The sequence below is a fragment of the Geotrypetes seraphini genome, chromosome 4, assembly GCF_902459505.1.
Source record: "Geotrypetes seraphini chromosome 4, aGeoSer1.1, whole genome shotgun sequence".
Classification (NCBI taxonomy): domain Eukaryota; kingdom Metazoa; phylum Chordata; class Amphibia; order Gymnophiona; family Dermophiidae; genus Geotrypetes; species Geotrypetes seraphini.
The window spans coordinates 259,875,666-259,895,268 of record NC_047087.1 but is presented as its reverse complement, the minus strand read 5'-3'; the positions used below and the strand labels follow the sequence as shown (position 1 = coordinate 259,895,268).

Genomic DNA, 19,603 nt, shown 5'->3' with positions numbered 1-19,603 from the left:
GGAGGAGTGCGTGGTCCCCAGTTAAGATAAGCCAGCTAAGAAGCCAACCCGGGGAGGAGGGTGGGTCGTAAGAATATCTGCCTGCTGTCCCTGGATAACACCTGTTACGGTAAGTAACTGTGCTTTATCCCAGGACAAGCAGGCAGCATATTCTTAACGCATGGGTGACCTCCAAGCTAACAGAGAGGGAGGAGGGATGGTTGGCCATTAGGAAAATAAATTGTGTAACACAGATTGGCCGAAGTGCCCATCCCGTCTGGAGAAGGTATCCAGACAGTAGTGAGTAGTGAATGTGTGAACTGAGGACCAAGTGGCCGCCTTGCAGATTTCCTCGATGGGCGTGGAACGGAGGAAAGCCACAGAAGCAGCCATAGCTCTGACCCTGTGGGCCGTGACAGCACCTTCCAATGAGAGACCGGCCCGAGCATAACAGAATGCAATGCAGGCAGCAAGCCAGTTGGAAAGCGTCCGTTTGGAGACAGGACGACCTAGACGGTTAGGGTCGAAGGACAAAAGGAGCTGAGGAGATGAGCGGTGAGCCCTGGTACGGTCAAGGTAGTAAGCAAGTCCAGCGTGTGCAATGCCTGTTCCCCAGGATGAGAATGGGGCTTAGGGAAAAAGACAGACAACACAATGGACTGGTTGAGATGAAAGTCCGAGACCACCTTGGGAAGGAATTTAGGATGGGTACGCAGAACCACCTTGTCATGGTGAAAAACAGTGAAAGGTGGGTCGGCAACCAGTGCATGCAGCTCACTAACCCTCCTGGCAGAGATGATGGCAATGAGGAAAAGCACCTTCCTTGTAAGAAATTTGAGTGAAGTTGTGGCAAGAGGCTCAAACGGAGGTTTCATGAGTGCTGATAAAACCACATTCAGGTCCCAGACGACTGGAGGAGGCTTCAGAGGTGGTTTGACATTGAAGAGGCCTCTCATGAACCGGGAAACCAGGGGATGAGCCGTAAGAGGTTTTCCGAGGATAGGCTCATGGAACGCAGTGATGGCACTGAGGTGGACTCTGATTGAGGTCGACTTGAGGCCAGCATCGGAGAGAGAGAGCAAATAGTCCAGTACGGTTTCCACCGCCAATGAGGTGGGATCGTGATGATGAAGCAGACACCAAGAGGAGAACCGGGTCCACTTCTGATGGTAACATTGGAGGGTGGCCGGTTTCCTGGAGGCATCCAGAATACGACGGACAGGCTGAGATAGATTCTCTGGAGAGGTCAGCCCGAGAGAAACCAAGCTGTCAGGTGGAGCGAGGACAGATTGGGATGTAGTAGAGACTGATGCTGCTGTGTAAGTAGAGCAGGAAATACAGGAAGAGGAATGGGCTCCCTGGAGCTGAGCTGGAGCAGGAGGGAGAACCAGTGTTGGCGAGGCCACCGAGGGGCGATGAGAATCATGGTGGCTTTGTCCCTGCGGAGTTTGAATAACGTCCGCAACATCAGAGGCAGTGGAGGAAAGGCATAGAGGAACCGATCCGTCCAGTCGAGCAGGAATGCATCCGGGGCCAGACGATGAGGAGAGAAGAGTCTGGAACAGAACTGGGGTAGCTGATGGTTGTGAGGAGCTGCAAAGAGGTCCACCTGAGGAGTGCCCCAGCGAGCAAAGATGGAGCGGAGTGTGGGAGGATCCAGGGTCCACTCGTGAGGTTGAAGGATGCGGCTGAGATTGTCGGCCAGGGAGTTCTGTTCGCCCTGTATATAGACAGCCTTGAGGAAGAGACTGCGGGCCGTGGCCCAGGTCCAGATGCGGATGGCCTCCTGACAGAGGAGGGGAGATCCGGTGCCGCCTTGCTTGTTTATGTAGTACATGGCGACTTGGTTGTCTGTGCACAGGAGAAGAACCTGAGGGTAGAGAAGGTGCTGGAAGGCCTTGAGGGCATAGAACATGGCCCTGAGTTCCAGGAAATTGATGTGATGTTGACGCTCCTGAGGGGTCCAGAGTCCCTGAGTGCGAAGTTCTCCCAGGTGAACTCCCCATGCATAGGGGGAGGCATCTGTGGTTATGATCATGGAGTGAGGGGGTAGATGAAAGAGTAGACCCCTGGAAAGATTGGATGAGTTCAACCACCATTGAAGAGAGTGCTGAAGAGACGATGTCACAGAGATGGGATGAGAAAGAGGATCGGTGGTCTGTGACCATTGGTTGGCTAGAGTCCATTGAGGTGTCCTGAGGTGGAGTCGCGCCAGAGGAAGCACATGGACCGTCGAGGCCATGTGGCCCAGGAGGACCATCATCTGCCGAGCTGGAATGGAGTGATGAAGGAGCACCTGGCGGCAGAGGTGGAGCAGGGTCCGTTGGCGGTCGGAGGGGAGAAACGCCCTCATGAGAGTGGTGTCGAGAACGGCTCCAATGAACTGAAGTCGCTGTGTGGGAAGCAGATGCGACTTGGGGTAGTTGATCTTGAACCCCAGGAGATGGAGGAAGGAGATGGTGTACTGAGTGGCTTGTAGCACAAGTGGAGATGTAGGTGCTTTTACCAACCAATCGTCCAAGTAGGGGAACACCTGGAGGTTGTGAGACCTGAGAAAGGCCGCCACCACAATAAGGCACTTGGTGAACACCCTGGGCGATGATGCGAGGCCAAAGGGTAGCACCTTGTACTGATAGTGGCGGTGCTGTATCTGAAATCGGAGGTAGCGACGTGAATTCAGATGGATTGGAATATGAGTGTAGGCCTCTTTGAGGTCCAGGGAACATAGCCAGTCGTGTTGAGAGAGAAGAGGATAAAGCGTGGCCAGGGAGAGCATTCTGAACTTTTCCTTGACCAGACACTTGTTGAGGTCCCGGAGATCGAGGATGGGACGAAGGTCTCCTGTCTTCTTGGGAACCAGGAAGTAGCGGGAGTAGAATCCCTGACCCCTTTGGTCTGTGGGAACCTTTTCGATGGCATTGAGGAGAAGGAGGGATTGGACCTCCCTTAGGAGGAGAAGGGACTGGGAGGAGTGGGACGCAGACTCTATAGGAGGGTTGTCTGGTGGAAGAGTCTGGAAGTTGAGAGAGTAGCCGTGGCGGATGATGTTGAGGACCCACAGTTCTGATGTGATGACCTCCCAACGGTTGAGGAAGAGTTGGAGACGTCCTCCGATTGGCTGAGGAAGAGGTAATGATGGTGGAAGACTGGCTATGCCCTGGAGAAAGGAGTCAAAAGGGCTGAGATGGTTTTGACGGAGGAAGAGGCTTGGCAGGTTGGTGAGATTGAGAGCGAGCCTGAGTGTGTTGTTGTTGATGAGGTCTGCGAGGCTGCTGTTGGGGCAGGTTGAGAGGCCTGGCCGAGAACCTGCGCTGGTAAGAGGACTGTGGTCTATAAGGACGAGCAGGTGGAGCCTTCTTTTTAGGTTTTACCAGAGTGTCCCATCTGGTCTCATGTGCTGAGAGCTTCTGGGTGGTTGAATCCAGGGACTCCCCAAAAAGTTCGTCCCCAAGACAGGGTGCGTTAGCTAGGCGGTCTTGGTGGTTGATGTCAAGATCAGATACCCTCAACCAGGCCAGACGTCGCATGGCAACAGCTATGGCAGACGCTCGGGAGGTCAGCTCAAATGAATCATAAATAGAGCGCACCATGAATTTCCGCAGTTGAAGGAGGCTGGAAATTTGTTGTTGAAAGAGTGGAACTTTGCGTTCAGGGATGTATTTTTGTAGGGCGGATAGTTGTTGTACGAGATACTTCATATAAAATGAGAAGTGAAATGTGTAATTATTCGCCCTGTTGGCTAGCATGGCATTTTGATAAAGGCGTTTGCCAAACTTATCCATCGTTTTGCCTTCTCTGCCAGGAGGGGTGGAGGCATAAACATTGGAGCCCTGAGTTTTCTTTAATGTAGACTCAACTAGGAGAGACTCATGGGGCAATTGAGGTTTGTCAAAACCCAGAATTGGGATCACCCTGTATAGGCTGTCAAGCTTACGAGGAGCTCTGGGGACAGTGAGTGGATTTTCCCAATTTTTATAAAAAGTTTCCCGCAGTATGTCATGGACGGGTAACTTGAGGAACTCTTTGGGAGGTTGTTCAAAGTCTAAGGCATCCAGAAAGGCCTGGGACTTTTTGGAGTCGGACTCTAAAGGAATAGAAAGAGCTGCCGACATCTCCCTGAGGAATTTGGTGAAAGAGGATTGCTCAGGCTTGGAAGTGGTATCGGTCACTGAGGGTTCCTCGTCTGTGGATGATGCGTCCTCCTCGGTACCGGGTGGGGATTCTTCCCATAAGTCCGGGTCCCTGATATCAGTGTGCGCACGCCGAGATGTCGGGGTGGAAGGCTCGGTGTGGCGGGTCTTAGAAAGAGACTTGCCAGAGCGCATGGAGACGGTACCGGGAGAGGAAGACCGGTGCTGATCCCGGTCCCGGGAAGAGCGGTGCCATTCTGGGTCCCGGGGAGACCGGTGCCCTTCCTGGTCCCGAGGAGGATCGACCTCAGAGCGGGTTTGTACCACAGGATGAGAGCGGGGTGGTTCAGCCGAGAGGACTGGCATGGAAGTGTTGAGTGGCACCGAAGGGGTGGACACCGGTGGGATGGTGCGAGGCTCGGGCCGGTCTGGTACCGAAAGAAGTGGTGCCAAGAGGGTCAGTAACAGGTGCTGGAGTTGTTGCTGCAGCTATTCCTGCAATTTGTCATGGAGTATGGCCGCGACGCGGTCATCCAGGGGTGGCACCGGGACCGCTTTTTTCTTTTTCGGTTCCATAGGTGCTGCTCCACGCCCCGGCGATGAGGAGGCCGATGACGAGGCACTCACCGAGATCGGGGCGGAGCGTTTGCGGGGTTGGCTTGAGGCCGGGAGGACCGGCGTCGCCACTGTGGCAGGCGGGCGCTCAAGGGAGGTGGAAGGCTTCTTAGCCGGCTTACCTGGTGCCAGCGACCCCGAGGAAGGATCGGGCATCGTCGAAGTGGTCGGTGCCGTCTTTTGCGGTACCGTCGACGTCGCTGCAGGTTCCATAGCAGATCCGGTACCGAAAAGGATGTTCTGCTGGATCTGCCGATTTTTTAAGGTGCGTTTCTTAAGAGTGGCACAGCGGGTGCAGGTGTCAGCCCGATGCTCTGGACCCAAACACTCTAGGCACCAATTGTGTGGGTCAGTGAGGGAGATCGGGCGTGCACACCGCTGGCACTTCTTAAAGCCTGGTTGAGGGGGCATGAAGGGAAACACGGCCTCCGCAAAATCAAAACCGGAGGCCTGTATGGTGACAACAGGCCCCGCTGGGGCCGGTTTCAAAAAATAGAGAAAATCGAGAGATTTTTTTTTTTTTTTTTTTTTCGAATCGAATAAAAAAGAGAACCCGAAGTGGGGAAAAGAGAAAAAAGCGCGAGTGGGAAGGCAAAAAGGATGTTTTCAACGGCCGTTGAAACCACATGCGTCTTCTTCGCTCCGCGGAAACGAAGAAACTGGGGACCACGCACTCCTCCGTCGGGCGGGAAGGCACTCGCGCATGCGCGGTGCGGCCAACTAGAACTTTCTAGTGAAAAATGTCCGTAACGGGGCTCCGTCGGTGACGTCACCCATGCGTTAAGAATATGCTGCCTGCTTGTCCTGGGATAATTATTGTTATTAATATAACTTCTAATTTAGGAAATGAATTTATCAAACAGTACAGTCTTAATTTCTTTCCGAAATGCGCCATAAGACAGCCTGGCTCCACTGATGTAATTACCTAACCAGGACTGCTGCTTGCTTGTTTGAAACAAAAAAGTCCTATCCAGAAAAGACTTGTATCTACAACCAGTAATTTTTGGATAGGCAAATAAATTACAATTTCTGGTTATCCTCGTAGGGCTGTATAGCACGAAATGAGACAAAAGATAGGTAGGGGCCAATCTCCAAATCAGCTTAAACATATACAAGAGAACTTAAATATTACTTGTGCCTCCACCAACCAGTACAACAGTCTATAGTAGGGACTAATTATCCATACTCTTGACACCTCCCACTTACATTACTGAAACTTGCTCCTCACAGGTCTCCCACTAAATTATCTCTGTCCCCTTCAATTCATTCAAATTTCTGCTGCATAACTTATCTTTCACCATTGTCGCTAAACTCACACAAAACCTCTCTAAGTCACTTCATTGGCTCCCTACCTTTTCCATATTCAATTCAAACTCTCTGCAAGCGCATTTATTCTGCAGCTCCTCAGTATCTTCCTCTTTTCTCTCTCCCTACACCCCTCTGCAGGAACTCCATCCATCAAGTAAGGCGAACTTTAGTCATACCTATTAATTTCCTTCCCTTAGTTGGGCTGTACCATTCTGGTCAAGTGGTTGTTATTCTTTCCTGTCAACAGATGGAGTTATAGAAACTGATTTTTTTCCAGTGATATCACTGGTATAACCTGCTGATGCTCAGTGGAAAACTCCACTATTTCTCTGCCTCTAGCAGATGGAAGGTTGTTCAGGCTGGTGCTCCTGGTCCCTGACTTAGCTCGCAGCAGTTCAGGCTTCTGCCTTACAGCTTGTTGAACCAAACAACTGGCTCCCAGGTTTCCAGATCCTTGGAGACCTGGTCAAGGCAGAGCCTGACTCCACTACTCCAAGTCATCACCTGCAGGGCAGGGTGCAGATCCCTATTTTCCCTCTCACTGCTTCTTCACCCTAAGTAGAGCTGCCAGCTCCTGGTGTCCCTCCTATAATGGTCCTGGGGACAGCATAAAGACATCCCATGAATTCACACTGCTCCTTCCGTGGTCCCTCAGATTAGGATAGGTGCATGGACTGGAAAGACAGAAACAACTGAGGACTGCATTAAGAAGAAGGATGGGAAGAAGTATGGAATAGAGCAGCAATAGTGGGGAGGGGGGTATAGATGGGTACCACACAAAGTGGCAGCTTTTAGACAAACAGCAGGCAGTGGTGGAGTCAAGTGTCAACATTAACGAGGGACACAAAAAGGGTGAGCATCATTATTAGGAGATATTGCATGGAAGTATGGGGTTTAGTAGTGGGACTGGGCAAGAGAGTGGGTGGACAACAGAATAATATTGGGAGGAGTATAGTTTTAAGATGTATGTCGGTTGAATGCCTTACAATTTATGAGGTTTTCTTGTAACCTGCTTAGATTTTATAGATAATGTGGGATAGAAATTTAAAAAAAAAAAATAGTTGGCAGCAATAAAACTCAGGATTTGTCCAGCTCTGGGAATAATTAAGATCTTCCTGTAAAAAGCACTCTGCTACAGTGACACTGCCAAAAGGTTTTAGGCAGATGAACAATAAGTTTTCTTTATTTAAATTAAAAGGAGATGCACTCATTCTTTGTACTTACACTGAACGCTTGAAATCTTCCTTCTTGCCACCATAGTATAAAATGTAATCATTCACAAACTTCTTATGTCTAGCATACTGGAAAAAAACAGGTTAAGGAATTTTAAGATGTCATTCTTTATCCAATAATTGATTTTCATTTGACTTCCACAGTCGAATAGAAATCCCAGCTATGATACATGTCACTTTCAAAAGAACATGCACTATTTCCCTGGAATGCTTTCTCCCCCTCAAATCCATTGGATCATTTCTTTGTGGAGCTTTATTTCTTTGACACGTCCAGTCCAAAATGGCCCATTTTTCAACTTGATGTGTCTTTCCCCTGGTTTTTCCCCATGCCGAATTTGGTCCTGTTCCGTTAAGTTTTCAGACAGTTTTCCTGTGACAGGCAGGTATTTTCAACCTCTTATGTACAATTTATTTCCAACAATCCATTGGGTTGGAAAGAATAATAAAAATTATCACCCATACGCTTTGCTTTAGACAAAGAGTTCTGAACCCACACAATCAGTCAGTCAAGTTTTCAGGATCCACCATAGGCAAATCTCTCACGCATACCCATTATGGATAGCTCGGAAACCTGGCTGGCTACATTCCAAGGACCAAGTCGAGAACCTCTGCTTTAGTTCTAACAGATATTTAGCTTGCAGTACGCTAACTCCCAAATTCTATAAATAGTGCTCACAGTTAGGTGTGCAATTGGGCACACAGTTATAGACTAAGTCCAGCTACGAACATAACACAATTACTTACCATAACAGGTATTATCTGGGGCGACGTCATCCACAGAGCTTGGTATGGACAGTGCTAAAGTATACTGCCACTTTAAGCTTTAGAAAGCTTTGAGATTGCCTGCATCGTGCATGTGCGAATACCTTCCCGCCTGACACCAGCTCGCAAGGTCATCAGTTCTATGCCCAAGTGAAGAAGCCAATTAAGGAAGGTGAGCAGGATGTGAGAATATCTTCCTGCTACCTCCGGATAATACCTATTACGGTAAGTAATTGTGCTTTATTCTTGGACAAGCAGGCAGCATATTCTTACAGATGGGACTCCCAAGCTTAACTAAAGAGGATGAAGGGAGAGTTGGCCTCCAAAGAAAACAAATGGTTAGCGCCATGCAAAAAAATTCAGATATATTGTCCGATACGAGTTGGCAGAGAGCAAGGGAAAGAAATGAAGAGAGGACTAATATGCGGTATACAACCGTCCTCAGCAAGAGTGAAAGGGAAGAAACCAACAAAGCAACGTATAAGGAGGCTCTGAATTAAAGATGAAATGCCTCTTCTAGCTGACTCATAGTGGCAGGGGAATCTGAGCAGAGGAGAGGGATATGCTGGAAAGATGTAGGAAGAAACAGTAGAATGGATATTGGCAAGAGGCATGTTTAAGGGTGACCAGATCAAAAGACTAGTCTCCATTCTTGTCCTAAGTCATCACAAATGGGAAACAAAAGGGAATCTGCAAAAGCAAAATGGAAGCGTGGTTCCCATTAGATAGAGTAATAGCTTTCCTTATTCAAAAAACTCAGACATCAGGCCTTACATTAAAGATTCCCTTTACTACTTTTGTATTTTGCCTCCCATTTCTTTTATTTTAAGCAATGTAACCTCCCCATCTGCCCATATGTATCAAGTTATGTCTGTGAACTGTGAATTTGTTCCCTCTATTTTAAATTTTTTTATACTTTGCATAAATTGGAAACCGCTTTGTTTATAAAAGCGGTATATCAAGCCCTAAATAAACTTGAAATAAACATGAAACTAATGTTTTAGGCAAAACGGGAAAGAAAAGATAGTGAGGAGAGAAAACTCCATGACTATTGATGGGAGAATGTAGAGAAGTTGGCTGACTGAGGGTGAGGCCATATGTCAGCAGTAGTACCCCTGAGGCTGGTTGAGAGCTTTGTTATGTCTTGTAAAGAGAAGAGAACCAGTGCTCAAGGATTACTGAGCAGAAGTAGCACTTCTCAAAATATCTGCTGGAAAATGGGAGACTAGCAAAAGCAGAAACAGTGAGAGATTAGAAATTACTGATGAAAAGTGAACAGAGGATGGAAGTCCTGGAATGCTCCCATTAAAGAAATAAGTGAAGAAAGCTCAGAGAGAGAAATATGGTGAATGTATGCTAATCATCCAGCCTCAGGTTCTACTGAGATATTGAGTTGGAGAACTGGGTTCACAATCCTGAGGACTAAGCAAGAGAAATTGGACTATGTCCTAGTTAAGCAAATATGGTAGGAAAGGCGCCAAGAAGAGAGTAACCATGGACCTGGGTGCGATTGGTGGAGGATTATATAAAGAAGAAACTGTACACCGAAGGAAGCTAATTTTGGAATGACCAAATGGCTTCTAGAAGTAGGTATGAAAGAAGAAATGGAAAAGGGGTCAGACAGTAAAGTCAAAGTCCTTGTGGATGAAAAGAAAATATTAAATGTACTTACTAGGAGTACCAAATATCAGAGCCAAGTTTTCTCAAGTGAAGATGATATGAAACTGAAAATCAGAGGCTCAGGATAACTAGAATGGAAACAGGCATATTGTCCTGTGAGTTAGAGTTGTTTCTTAGGACTTTGTTTAGAAGCAAGAAATAAAGTTAGGGCCACCAGCTGAAGAATGATGGTAGCTAAGTAGCAAAAGAATGTGAGAAACAATTGTGCAACCAGAGGTTGAAAATTGTGGTTAATAAAGAGACAATTTAGGTTATTTGAATTGGAGGAAACATGACAGAATGAGGAATATCACAAAAGTAGAAGATAAAAAGATTGGTCGTGGAACAGAAAGTCCACTAGGCAAGTAGGAAAAGAAGAGGAAACTTGGTAAGAAAAGCATTTTGTGTGTCTTGTAGAAATACAGGTAGAATAAGCAAGGGGATTGTGCATACTGCTTGAGGTATGTGATTGGATGATTCAGTGGTGCGCTAGCATTTTTAGCATGCGCTAGCTGAAAAACTACCGCCTGCTTACAAGGAGGCGGTAGCGGCTAGCATGTGCGCTATTCCACACGTTAAGGCCCTAACGCACCTTTGTAAAAGGAGCCCTATGTAGTGTGGTAAGAAAACATAGTACTACATAATATGGAATCCAAGAGTAGTCGCTGGAACTTTGAGTAAGGAGAGTATAGTATTTATTATGCATATGGTAGGTCCTAATGTATGAAGGAGGTTGTACAGATATCATATGTCTTTCTGTCAAGGAAAAAAGAGCCATTTGTAGCTGCTCACAGATCTGCTGAGGGAGATCCCACCACCCCACTCAGGGAGCCCTTAATTTAAATTTATGCAGCTGCCTATACAGCAATTGCTTGAAAGTATTCTGCTTTGTAATTTTCAGTGTTTCATTCTGAGGTTCTATGAAAGTCTAATATTTAAACAGATAATTTGTTTTGCTTAGTCACAGGAAATTGTATCAAACGTATAATTCATTAAATAACTGTGATCAAAAACCACATGAACCACAATGCTTAGAAGTAAACATGCTCTGCAGTGAAAATGTAATAAATTACAGCAAAAGAAAACTGTGCATATTCATGTAGAAGCATATAAATGACCACAGGATTATAAAAAAGAAAGGCTGGGTACTAAGAATACATATTTTCCTTTAAATCATGTTGGCAAACAAATCATGTACACAGAACATATTTAAGGTTCTGAATCACTATTTACATTCATGGAAACTTTTAATTAAAAACAATCGTAAAAAGCATTCTGGGTCGTTGCAGGGCTTCCATTACCCAGGCCTGAATTCCACACAGGGCAGCAAGCAGCATAAGAGAGGAAGCTACAGCTAACCAAGGTCAATCAGATCTACAAAGTAGGCAATAAGAAACAGGAACATAAAACATTTTAACTGGAAACAATATTCTGAAGCTAGGATCACTAAACAGTAATCTTATGCGAAACCTGTGTAAAGGATACGGCATCCATAGATATCAAATGAAATCTCATATTCCTTGCTTCTTCCCTGTTAACAGCAATATTGAATTAGTTTCCACTCAACGGTTCCTTATAAATTAAACAAATATCTCCAATCTATACCGTACCGATCCCATTCAGCAGCTGCAACTTGTTTATGTGCCACTTTTCCATATTTTTCCTTCTGGAATGGCTTTTTAAGCAACACTTCATCATCTTTTTTTCTGCAAAAAACAGAGAGAACAGCATATGGTTACTTGAAGCACGACTTCTAATCCCAGCAATGGGGAATACATTGCCATCTTTGCTAATAATGAGCCATGTGCTATTTACTTAAAATGAAATGCATATAAAAGAAAAGCAGGTGATTTTTATCAGTACAGAGATCTATCAACTAACCTCGTTTTGTTTGTTTGTTTTAATGTCTATCTTCTGGAATCTGTAGGTTTGTATTTTCTACCAACACAAGAACATTGCACTACTCAACAATGGGTTCAGTTATGGTTTTAAGAAATAAAAAGGTGCATGAAATCCTTGATTTTACTATCAAGTTTAAGTAGAGTTATCTACCTATAAAATATCGTAGTATACTTATAAAACTATCATAATGTGTAATATTAAATAAGTGGGGAAAGTGTGCAGAGCATAGCTTGTGGAATTATTTCCAATTCTTCTAAAAACATAAGAGCATAAAAGTTGCCATAGACTGAAGGTCCATGAAACCCAGTATTCTGTTTCCAACGGTGGCCAATTCAGGCCACAAGTACAGTCGACTCCACCTAAGTACACGTTAGTTAAGTGCACGCTTCAGTTATCCACACCTGACCAGCACAGTCCCGTTTTTTTTTTTTTACATTAAAATCAATAGATGTAAACTCAGGATAATTGCAATTCTGATAAGCACACAATCCATTTATGCGCACAGATGTTCTAGGTCCAACCTCTATTCTCTCCCGTTACGTTCACTCTGGTTAAATGCAATCACGTTCTGACATGGATGAGCCACGTGTTTCGGAACTGCAGACTAGGCCTGGCCAGGTGTTCGAACTTTCAGAACTGCACCATGGCGTCGCATGGACAAAAATCATTGTCTTTGGCTAAACATGTCCACCATGCTGGACAAAAATCATTGTCTTTAACTGAATGTGTCGATGTGTTAAAGAGACTTGACCAAAGGGAGAGTCAGGTATCTAATACAGCGTTCTTCCTAGCCAGATTTCTTGGATTTACAAAAAAAAAAAAAAAAAAAGCAAGTGATATTGAAAAACTGGCAAAACAACAGCAATCCTACCAGAATATGGAAAAGAATTGGGAAGGCTGGAGACGTTGCACAGACATTGTTGTGATGGTTTGCTGAAGCTAGAAATTGACAACTGCCAATCAGTGGACCTCTGCTGATGGAGAAAGCAGCACAGTTATCTGAAGAACTGGGCTTAGAAGACTTCAAAGCAACAAATTGATGGTTAGAGAGGTGGAAAGTTCGTAATGGCATAAAATTTAAGAAGCAGCATGGAGAAAAACAAGATGCAGATGAGTTTGATGCAAAAAGATGGGTCATGAAAGTGTTGGCATCAGTCACTGGTGGATATGAACCATGTCACGTTTTCAATGCCGATGAGACAGCCTCTACTGGCCTTCAAACACAGCAAAGCTGTTGGCTTCAAGATGCCAAAGGAACGATTGACATTGCTGCTCAGTTGCAATATGGATGGTAGTGAAAAGCTTGAGCCACTGGTGATTGGGAAGAATCAAAATCCTCGGTGCTTCAAAAACATTAAATGCCTACCTGTTGAATATTAAAGCAACAAAAACACATGGATGACAGCGACATTGTGGATTGAATGGTTACAGAAGCTTAACAATCTGATGAGAAAACATAGGAGGCAGATTGTCATGCTGTTTGATAACTGTGCAGCACACAGCAATGACATAAGACTAACCAACATCAAACTTATGTTTCTGCCACCAAACATGATCTCTTTGATCCAGCTGATGGACCAAGGGATAATCGCAAACTTCAAACGTCATTACAGGTCACTCGTCCTACGATACGTGATGGCAGTGATTGATGCAAGCATGGAATCCAGCCCCCAAGCTGCTGAGCTGGCGAGAAAAATGACAGTGCTCAACTCTCTTCATATGGTACGGGAGGCATGGAGTCGAGTCTCATCATCAATGAATTCAAATTGCTATCGATGGGCGAGCGTCATTCATGCATCTGATGAGACAACTGAAGCAGACACTTCATCCACTGAACTCCCAGTTGGACCCTCGTCACAAGAGTTTGAGCTGTAAGTCGCTGTTGATAACGATCTGGCCACATCATCTGACAGCACTAATTCCTTCTCAGACGCAATGAAGTCCCTACACACGCTGCATCAGTAGTCAGTAGTTAAGAAAAGACAGAAGGAAACAGAAACCGGAACTTGAAATCAATATGATTTGAAAAATAAAATGACCAGACAACAAAAGGTAGAAAAAAACTTTTACTTTCTATTTTGTGATTAGAATATATCAGATTTGAAATGTGTATCCTGCCAGAGTTGGTATTAGATATAGATGGGGACCACAAAGCCCACTAACAGGCTGTGCCTTCTTCAGCTTCCAGGGGGCAGTTGCCCTAGTTGCATTACCCTAACACTATTCCTACCATGTGTGACTGTGGTATTTTGTTAGTATGATTTTTGTATGTAGCATTCTGTAGTAATTATCTTCTTCAGTTTTCGTGATAGTGGAGGGGATATTTGTGAGAGGGAAGGGAGACAGGGGTTTTGCTGATTCTTGTTCTGTATTATATGTGATTTATAAAATAACATATAATACAGAACAAGAATCAGCAAAACCCTTGTCTCCCTTCCCTCTCACAAATATCCCCTCCACTATCACGAAAACTGAAGAAACCAAATTACTACAGAATGCTACATACAAAAAATCATACTAACAGAATACCACAGTCACACATGGTAGGAATAGTGTTAGGGTAATGCAACTAGGGCAACTGCCCCCTGGAAGCTGAAGAAGGCACAGCCTGTTAGTGGGCTTTGTGGTCCCCATCTATATCAATTGTACAAAATATTATTTTTATCCTCTATAATAAAACCCTAAGCACGCATGCGCACTTAGGATGGCGTGTTCCCTGACAGTGTGATGTGACCATCCGTGCCGAATTCCATTTTCTAACATGGAGGCAGGGAACACGCCGGCGACTCCCCCCCCTCCCTCACCCAGATAACAAACCGCTGCCACCGCTGCCGCTCCTCTTCAAAGCAGCCTGCTGAGGATCGTTGGCCAGCTTTAGCGAACTTCGCAGGCTGCTCTCCACCTCGGTAGCACGTTCCCTCTGACGCGATCCCGTGCGTCAGAGGGAACGTGCTACCGAGTTGGAGAGTGGCCTGTGAGGTTCGCTACAGCTGGCCAGCGATCCTCAGCAGGCTGCTTTGAAGAGGAGCAGCAGCGGCGGTTCGTGCCGGTGGGCCAGAATAGGGAGCAATACAGGCAGGCGAGAGGGAAAGGGGGTTGCTTTGGGGGGAGGGGTGTGCTGGGGGGCCAGAAAGCAATCATGCTTTGTTCTGGGAGGGGGAAACAGAAGGGGGACACAAAGCAGGCAGGCATAGCATAAGAGGGGGCAAGGGGCGAGAGGGAAAGGGGGCTGCTTTGGAGAGAGGGGTGTGCTGGGGGGCCAGAATGCAATCATGCTTTGCTCTGGGAGGGGAGGAACAGAAAGGAGCCACGGAGCAGGCAGGCATGGCACAAAAGGGGGCAGGGGGAGAGGGAAAGGGGGCTGCTTTGAGGGGAGGGGTGTGCTGGGGGGCAGACAGCAATCATGCTTTGCTCTGGGAAAGGAAAGGAAGACAGACAGACAGCGGCCAAGGAGAGAGAGAAAAAGAAAGAAAGACACGCACACACATCAATTCTAGCACCCGTTAATGTAACGGGCTTAAAGACTAGTACTTTAATAAAATAAGTTCAATATAAAATCAAAACTATTTGAGGCTTCTGTGGATGGGATCAGATGGTTTGCAGGGACTGAACTTGCGGGGGTGGACAGAGATGGGACTGAATTTGCCAGGACAGGGACAAATTTTTCCACCGCGTCATTCTCTAGTCCTGACAGAACAGCGCCTGCAGTTCTGGCACCCTCCTAGCCAACAACAAAATCGCCACCAGTAAAACTGTTTCAGGGTGAAATCTTTAATCAAAACTGACCTCAGAGGCTCAAAGAGAGCTCCCAAAAGGACATTCAGAACTAGATCCAAATTCCGAGAGGGTCTGACAGTAAGCTGCAAGTGAGTGATCCCCTTCAAAAACCATACAACATCTCCAGGAGTGGGCTAGAGGAAGCCCTTGAATCTTACCCCAGAATCAGGAAAAGGCCTCCAACTGCACATTAGAAGATCTCAGCACAAGTCCCAGATTGAAAAACTCTGCTGTAGAAACCTACTTTTGGAATTTGCACCTTCCAAGAAGAAAGGGCATGCTGTCTGCACCAGTTCTCAAAATAACTTCCAAACCTGAATAAAAACCAGGGAAGTAGATGGCCTTGAGTAAAGAAGAAATTACCACATGCGCTAAGTTAAAAGGCCCCTAAATTCATTAAAAGAAAGATTCAAATAACTGAAACACAAAGCCTTGATAATAAAATGTACAAACTTTTCACTTTCACCATCAGATAGCAAATATGAACAACATGGATCATTAGGCCTAAATGACAAGAAAAGATGATATTATATAACAGTTAACTCATTTGTTGCATCATTACTTTATAAATTTATATTCAAGTGCTCCAGGACATATTGATAAAGAGATAAAATTACCTTTTTTTCTTGAAGTTAGATTTCTCTCCATCACCTTCGTCATCACTGAAGTCAGAATCATAACCACCAAGGTCCCTTACCTGTAAGAAATTATAAAATGAGTCAGCTAGCGTCTCTGAGGCACAAAGGTACAGAAGAGGAAAAAGCTGTGAAATTAGGCAACTTTGGACTATCCAAAATGAAGTTTATTACAGAATTATTCTATACTAGTCTTTAAGCCCGTTACATTAACAGGTGCTAGAGTAGATGTCTGTCTGTCTGGTGTTTTTTTTTCTCTTTGTCTCTCTCTCCTTTCACGCTGCCTGCCTGCCTGTCTGTCATTTTTTCTGTCCGTGTCTCTCCCTATGTCCTTAGTGCCCTCAGTGCCTCCTTCCCATGTCCTTAGTACCCCTTCCTACGTCCTTAGTGCCCCCAGTACCTCCTTCCTGTGTCCATAATGCCCCAGTGCCTCCTTCCCATGTCCTTAGTGCCCCCAGTGCCTCCTTCCTATGTCCCCATCATTATCTTCCAGACTTTGTTCCACTCCCACCCCCGATGCCAGCCTGCCTGGCTCCCATCCCCCTGAGCAGCATATTTCCATTTAACCCCCCCCCACCCCCGATGCCAGCCTGCCTGCCTCCCATCCCCCTGAGCAGCATGTTTCCATTTAATCCCCCCCCCACCCCCAATGCCAGCCTGCCTGCCTCCCATCCCCCTGAGCAGCATGTTTCCATTAAACCCCCCACCCCTCCGATGCCAGCCTGCCTGCCTCCCATCCCCCTGAGCAGCCGACCCTCCCACCGCTAGACAGCCGACAAACCTCACAGCTCCAGCAGCGTCCCAGGCACAGTAAACACGCTGCTTCGCGGTCTTCTACTGGCCTAGTTTCCTCTGCTGCGTCCCTGAAGACATCATCAGAGACACGTCAGAGGAAATTAGGCCAGTAGAAGACCACAAAGCAGTGTGTTTACTGTGCCTGGGACGCTGCTGGAGCTACGAGGTTTGTCAGCCGTCTAGTGGTGGGAGGGTCGGCTGGGAGGGTCAATGGGGGTTTCTGGTGTGCCGGGTAGGGTCGGCGGGGGAGGGGGGGGGGGTTGCGGCATGTTAGTGGTATGCCGGGTAGGGTCGGCGGCGGGGGGGGAGTCGCAGCGTGTTACCTGCCGCCGGGCCTTAGACACGCGCATGCGTACTCTTACCTGCCACAGCCTGACAGATCAGGGATCAGGGAACACGTGGTAAGAGTGCGTCATTAGCTTAGCATTTTATTATATAGGATAATCTGAGAAAACGATGTGGATATAGGGCTGTGGAGTTGGTGCACCAAACCTTTGACCCCCCAACTCCTCTATTTTTCCACTGTCTAATGCTGACATTAAGTTTTTTATTTAGTTTTTTGTTCTGGATTTGAAGTACTGGTAAATATAATAAGTTTTTATTTTGAAGCTGGAGTCAGAGTCAATACATTTTTACCAACTCACTCCGACTCCAACACCCACAGCCTTGAGTGGATAATATCTAACTCTTTATCTAAGAGCAAACCTGTTACTGCCGCCCTTTTCCACTAGAGGTAGGTAGATCTTATCAGACAAATCTGATCAATTTCTTTGACTGGGTGACCAGAGAATTGGATAGAGGATGGGCACTAGATGTGGCGTATTTAGATTTTAGCAAAGCCTTTGACAGTGTTCCACCCAGACATCTAATAAACTGAGTGCCCTTGGGATGGGTCCCAAAGTGATGGTCTGGGTCACGAACTGGTTGAGTGGAAGGCGACAGAGGGTAGTGATCAGTGGAGATTGCTCTGAGGAAAAGTATGTTACCAGTGGTGTGCCTCAAGGTTCTGTTCTTGGGCCTGTTCTTTTTAACATTTTTATAAACGATATTGCTGAAAGGTTGTCGGGTAAGATTTGCTTCATTGCGGATAATACCAAAATCTGTAATAGAGTAGACACTCCGGATGGTATGAATAACATGAATAAAGACCTGGCAAAGCTTGAAGAATGGTCTGAAATTTGGCAGTTAAAATTTAATGCTAAGAAATGCAAGGTCATGGATTTGGGCTGCAAAACCCCAAGGAAACGATACAGTTTAGGGGGTGAAGAACCTATGTGCACAACGGAAGAGTGAGACTTGGGTGTGATTTATGTGATGATCTGAAGGTTGAAAAGGTGACGATGAAAGCTAGAAGGATGCTAGGTCACATAGGGAGAGGTATAGCCACTAGGAAAAAGAAGGTATTGATGCCCTGTATAAGACTTTGGTGAGACCTCATTTAGAATATTGTGTACAATTCTGGATGCCGCACCTTCAAAAAGATATAAAAAGGATTAAGTCGGTCCAGAGGAAGGCTACTAAAATGGTGTGTGGTCTTCATCATGAGACATATGGGGACAAACTTTAAGATCTCAATCTGTATACTTTGGAGGAAAGAAGGGAGATATGATAGAGACGTTTAAATACCTACGTAATGTAAATGTGCACGAGTCGAGTCTCTTTCATTTAAAAGGAAACTCTGCAATGAGAGGGCATAGGATGAAGTTAAGGGGTGATAGGCTCCATAGTAATCTAAGGAAATACTTTTTTACAGTTTCTCGGAAGAGGTGGTGGACACAAAGACTCAGAGAGAAAATGAGATAATGGTTACTGTAGATGGGCCATTTGACCTTTATCTGCCATCATATTGCTATGTAACTACAGAACAATCGCATTAATTCCACGACAGCAAAATATTACTGAAAATAATATAACAAAGGCTCCAATCATATGTTGAGCAAGAACTACCTGAAGTTCAGGCTGGTTTTTGAAAAGATCAAGGAACAAGAGACATTATTGCCAATGTTAGATGGATATTGGTGAAGAGCAAAGAAAACCAAAAACCCCTATACCTTTGCTTCATCAACTACAGCAAAGCTTTTGACTGTGTGGATCACAATAAACTATAGAGAACTCTAGTACAAATGGGAATACCCAAACACATAACTCAGCTGAGAGAGAGCCTATATGAAAATTAAGAAGCTGCAGTGAGAACTGAATACAGCTGGTTTCCAATAAACACTGACTGGTTTCCAATAAAACGTGGTGTCAAGCAAGGATGCATCTTGTCACCTTACCTATTCAACCTGTTCAGTGAAACCATCTTCAGAAAAGCAAATTTGGAAGAAGAGTGTCAGTTCTGCGCTATGCAGATGATAAAATGTTCATCACTAGCAGCAAAGAAGACATGCTGCATCTACTGAAAAAGTCAAAGCCGAAAGTTATAACATGGGATTAGAATGTAAACAAGACAAAGATCATGAACATGAAAAATGATGAAGATTTTGAGCTTGAAGGGGATAGAACAGAAGGATTTCAATCTCCTGGCCTCTTTTGTAAACAAAGAAGCAACTAGCAGGGAGGAAATACTCCTCAGACTAGCACTTGGTTTCTCTACAATGAAGGCTCTCAACAAAGTATTCAAAGGCATGGAGGTAACATTCCAAACAAATATCAGACTTGTCATCGCACTCATTTTCTCAATGGTCAGTTACAGATGTGAAAGCTGGATACTAAGGAAACAAACAGCTTTGGTGCTGGAGAAGGATTTTATGTGTGCCGTGGACTGCCAAGAACTAACAAATCGATTTTGGAAGAGATCAAACCAACT

At 45.6% G+C, this 19,603-nt stretch overlaps 1 protein-coding gene across 4 annotated transcripts in view; it reads right to left on the bottom strand.

Moving 5' to 3' along the window:
• The window catches only part of LOC117360004 (protein FRA10AC1), a 74,248-nt gene that overhangs the window by 53,016 nt on the left and 1,629 nt on the right, over positions 1-19,603 (bottom strand). For all 4 annotated transcript variants that reach the window (XM_033943534.1, XM_033943532.1, XM_033943533.1 and 1 more), the window contains exons 2-5: positions 15,982-16,061; positions 11,296-11,391; positions 11,171-11,216; positions 7,257-7,333 (exon numbers count right to left, since the gene is read on the bottom strand). In XM_033943534.1, the coding sequence (XP_033799425.1) occupies positions 7,257-7,333; positions 11,171-11,216; positions 11,296-11,391; positions 15,982-16,061 (299 nt within the window). The remainder of the gene's footprint in view (positions 1-7,256; positions 7,334-11,170; positions 11,217-11,295; positions 11,392-15,981; positions 16,062-19,603) is intronic.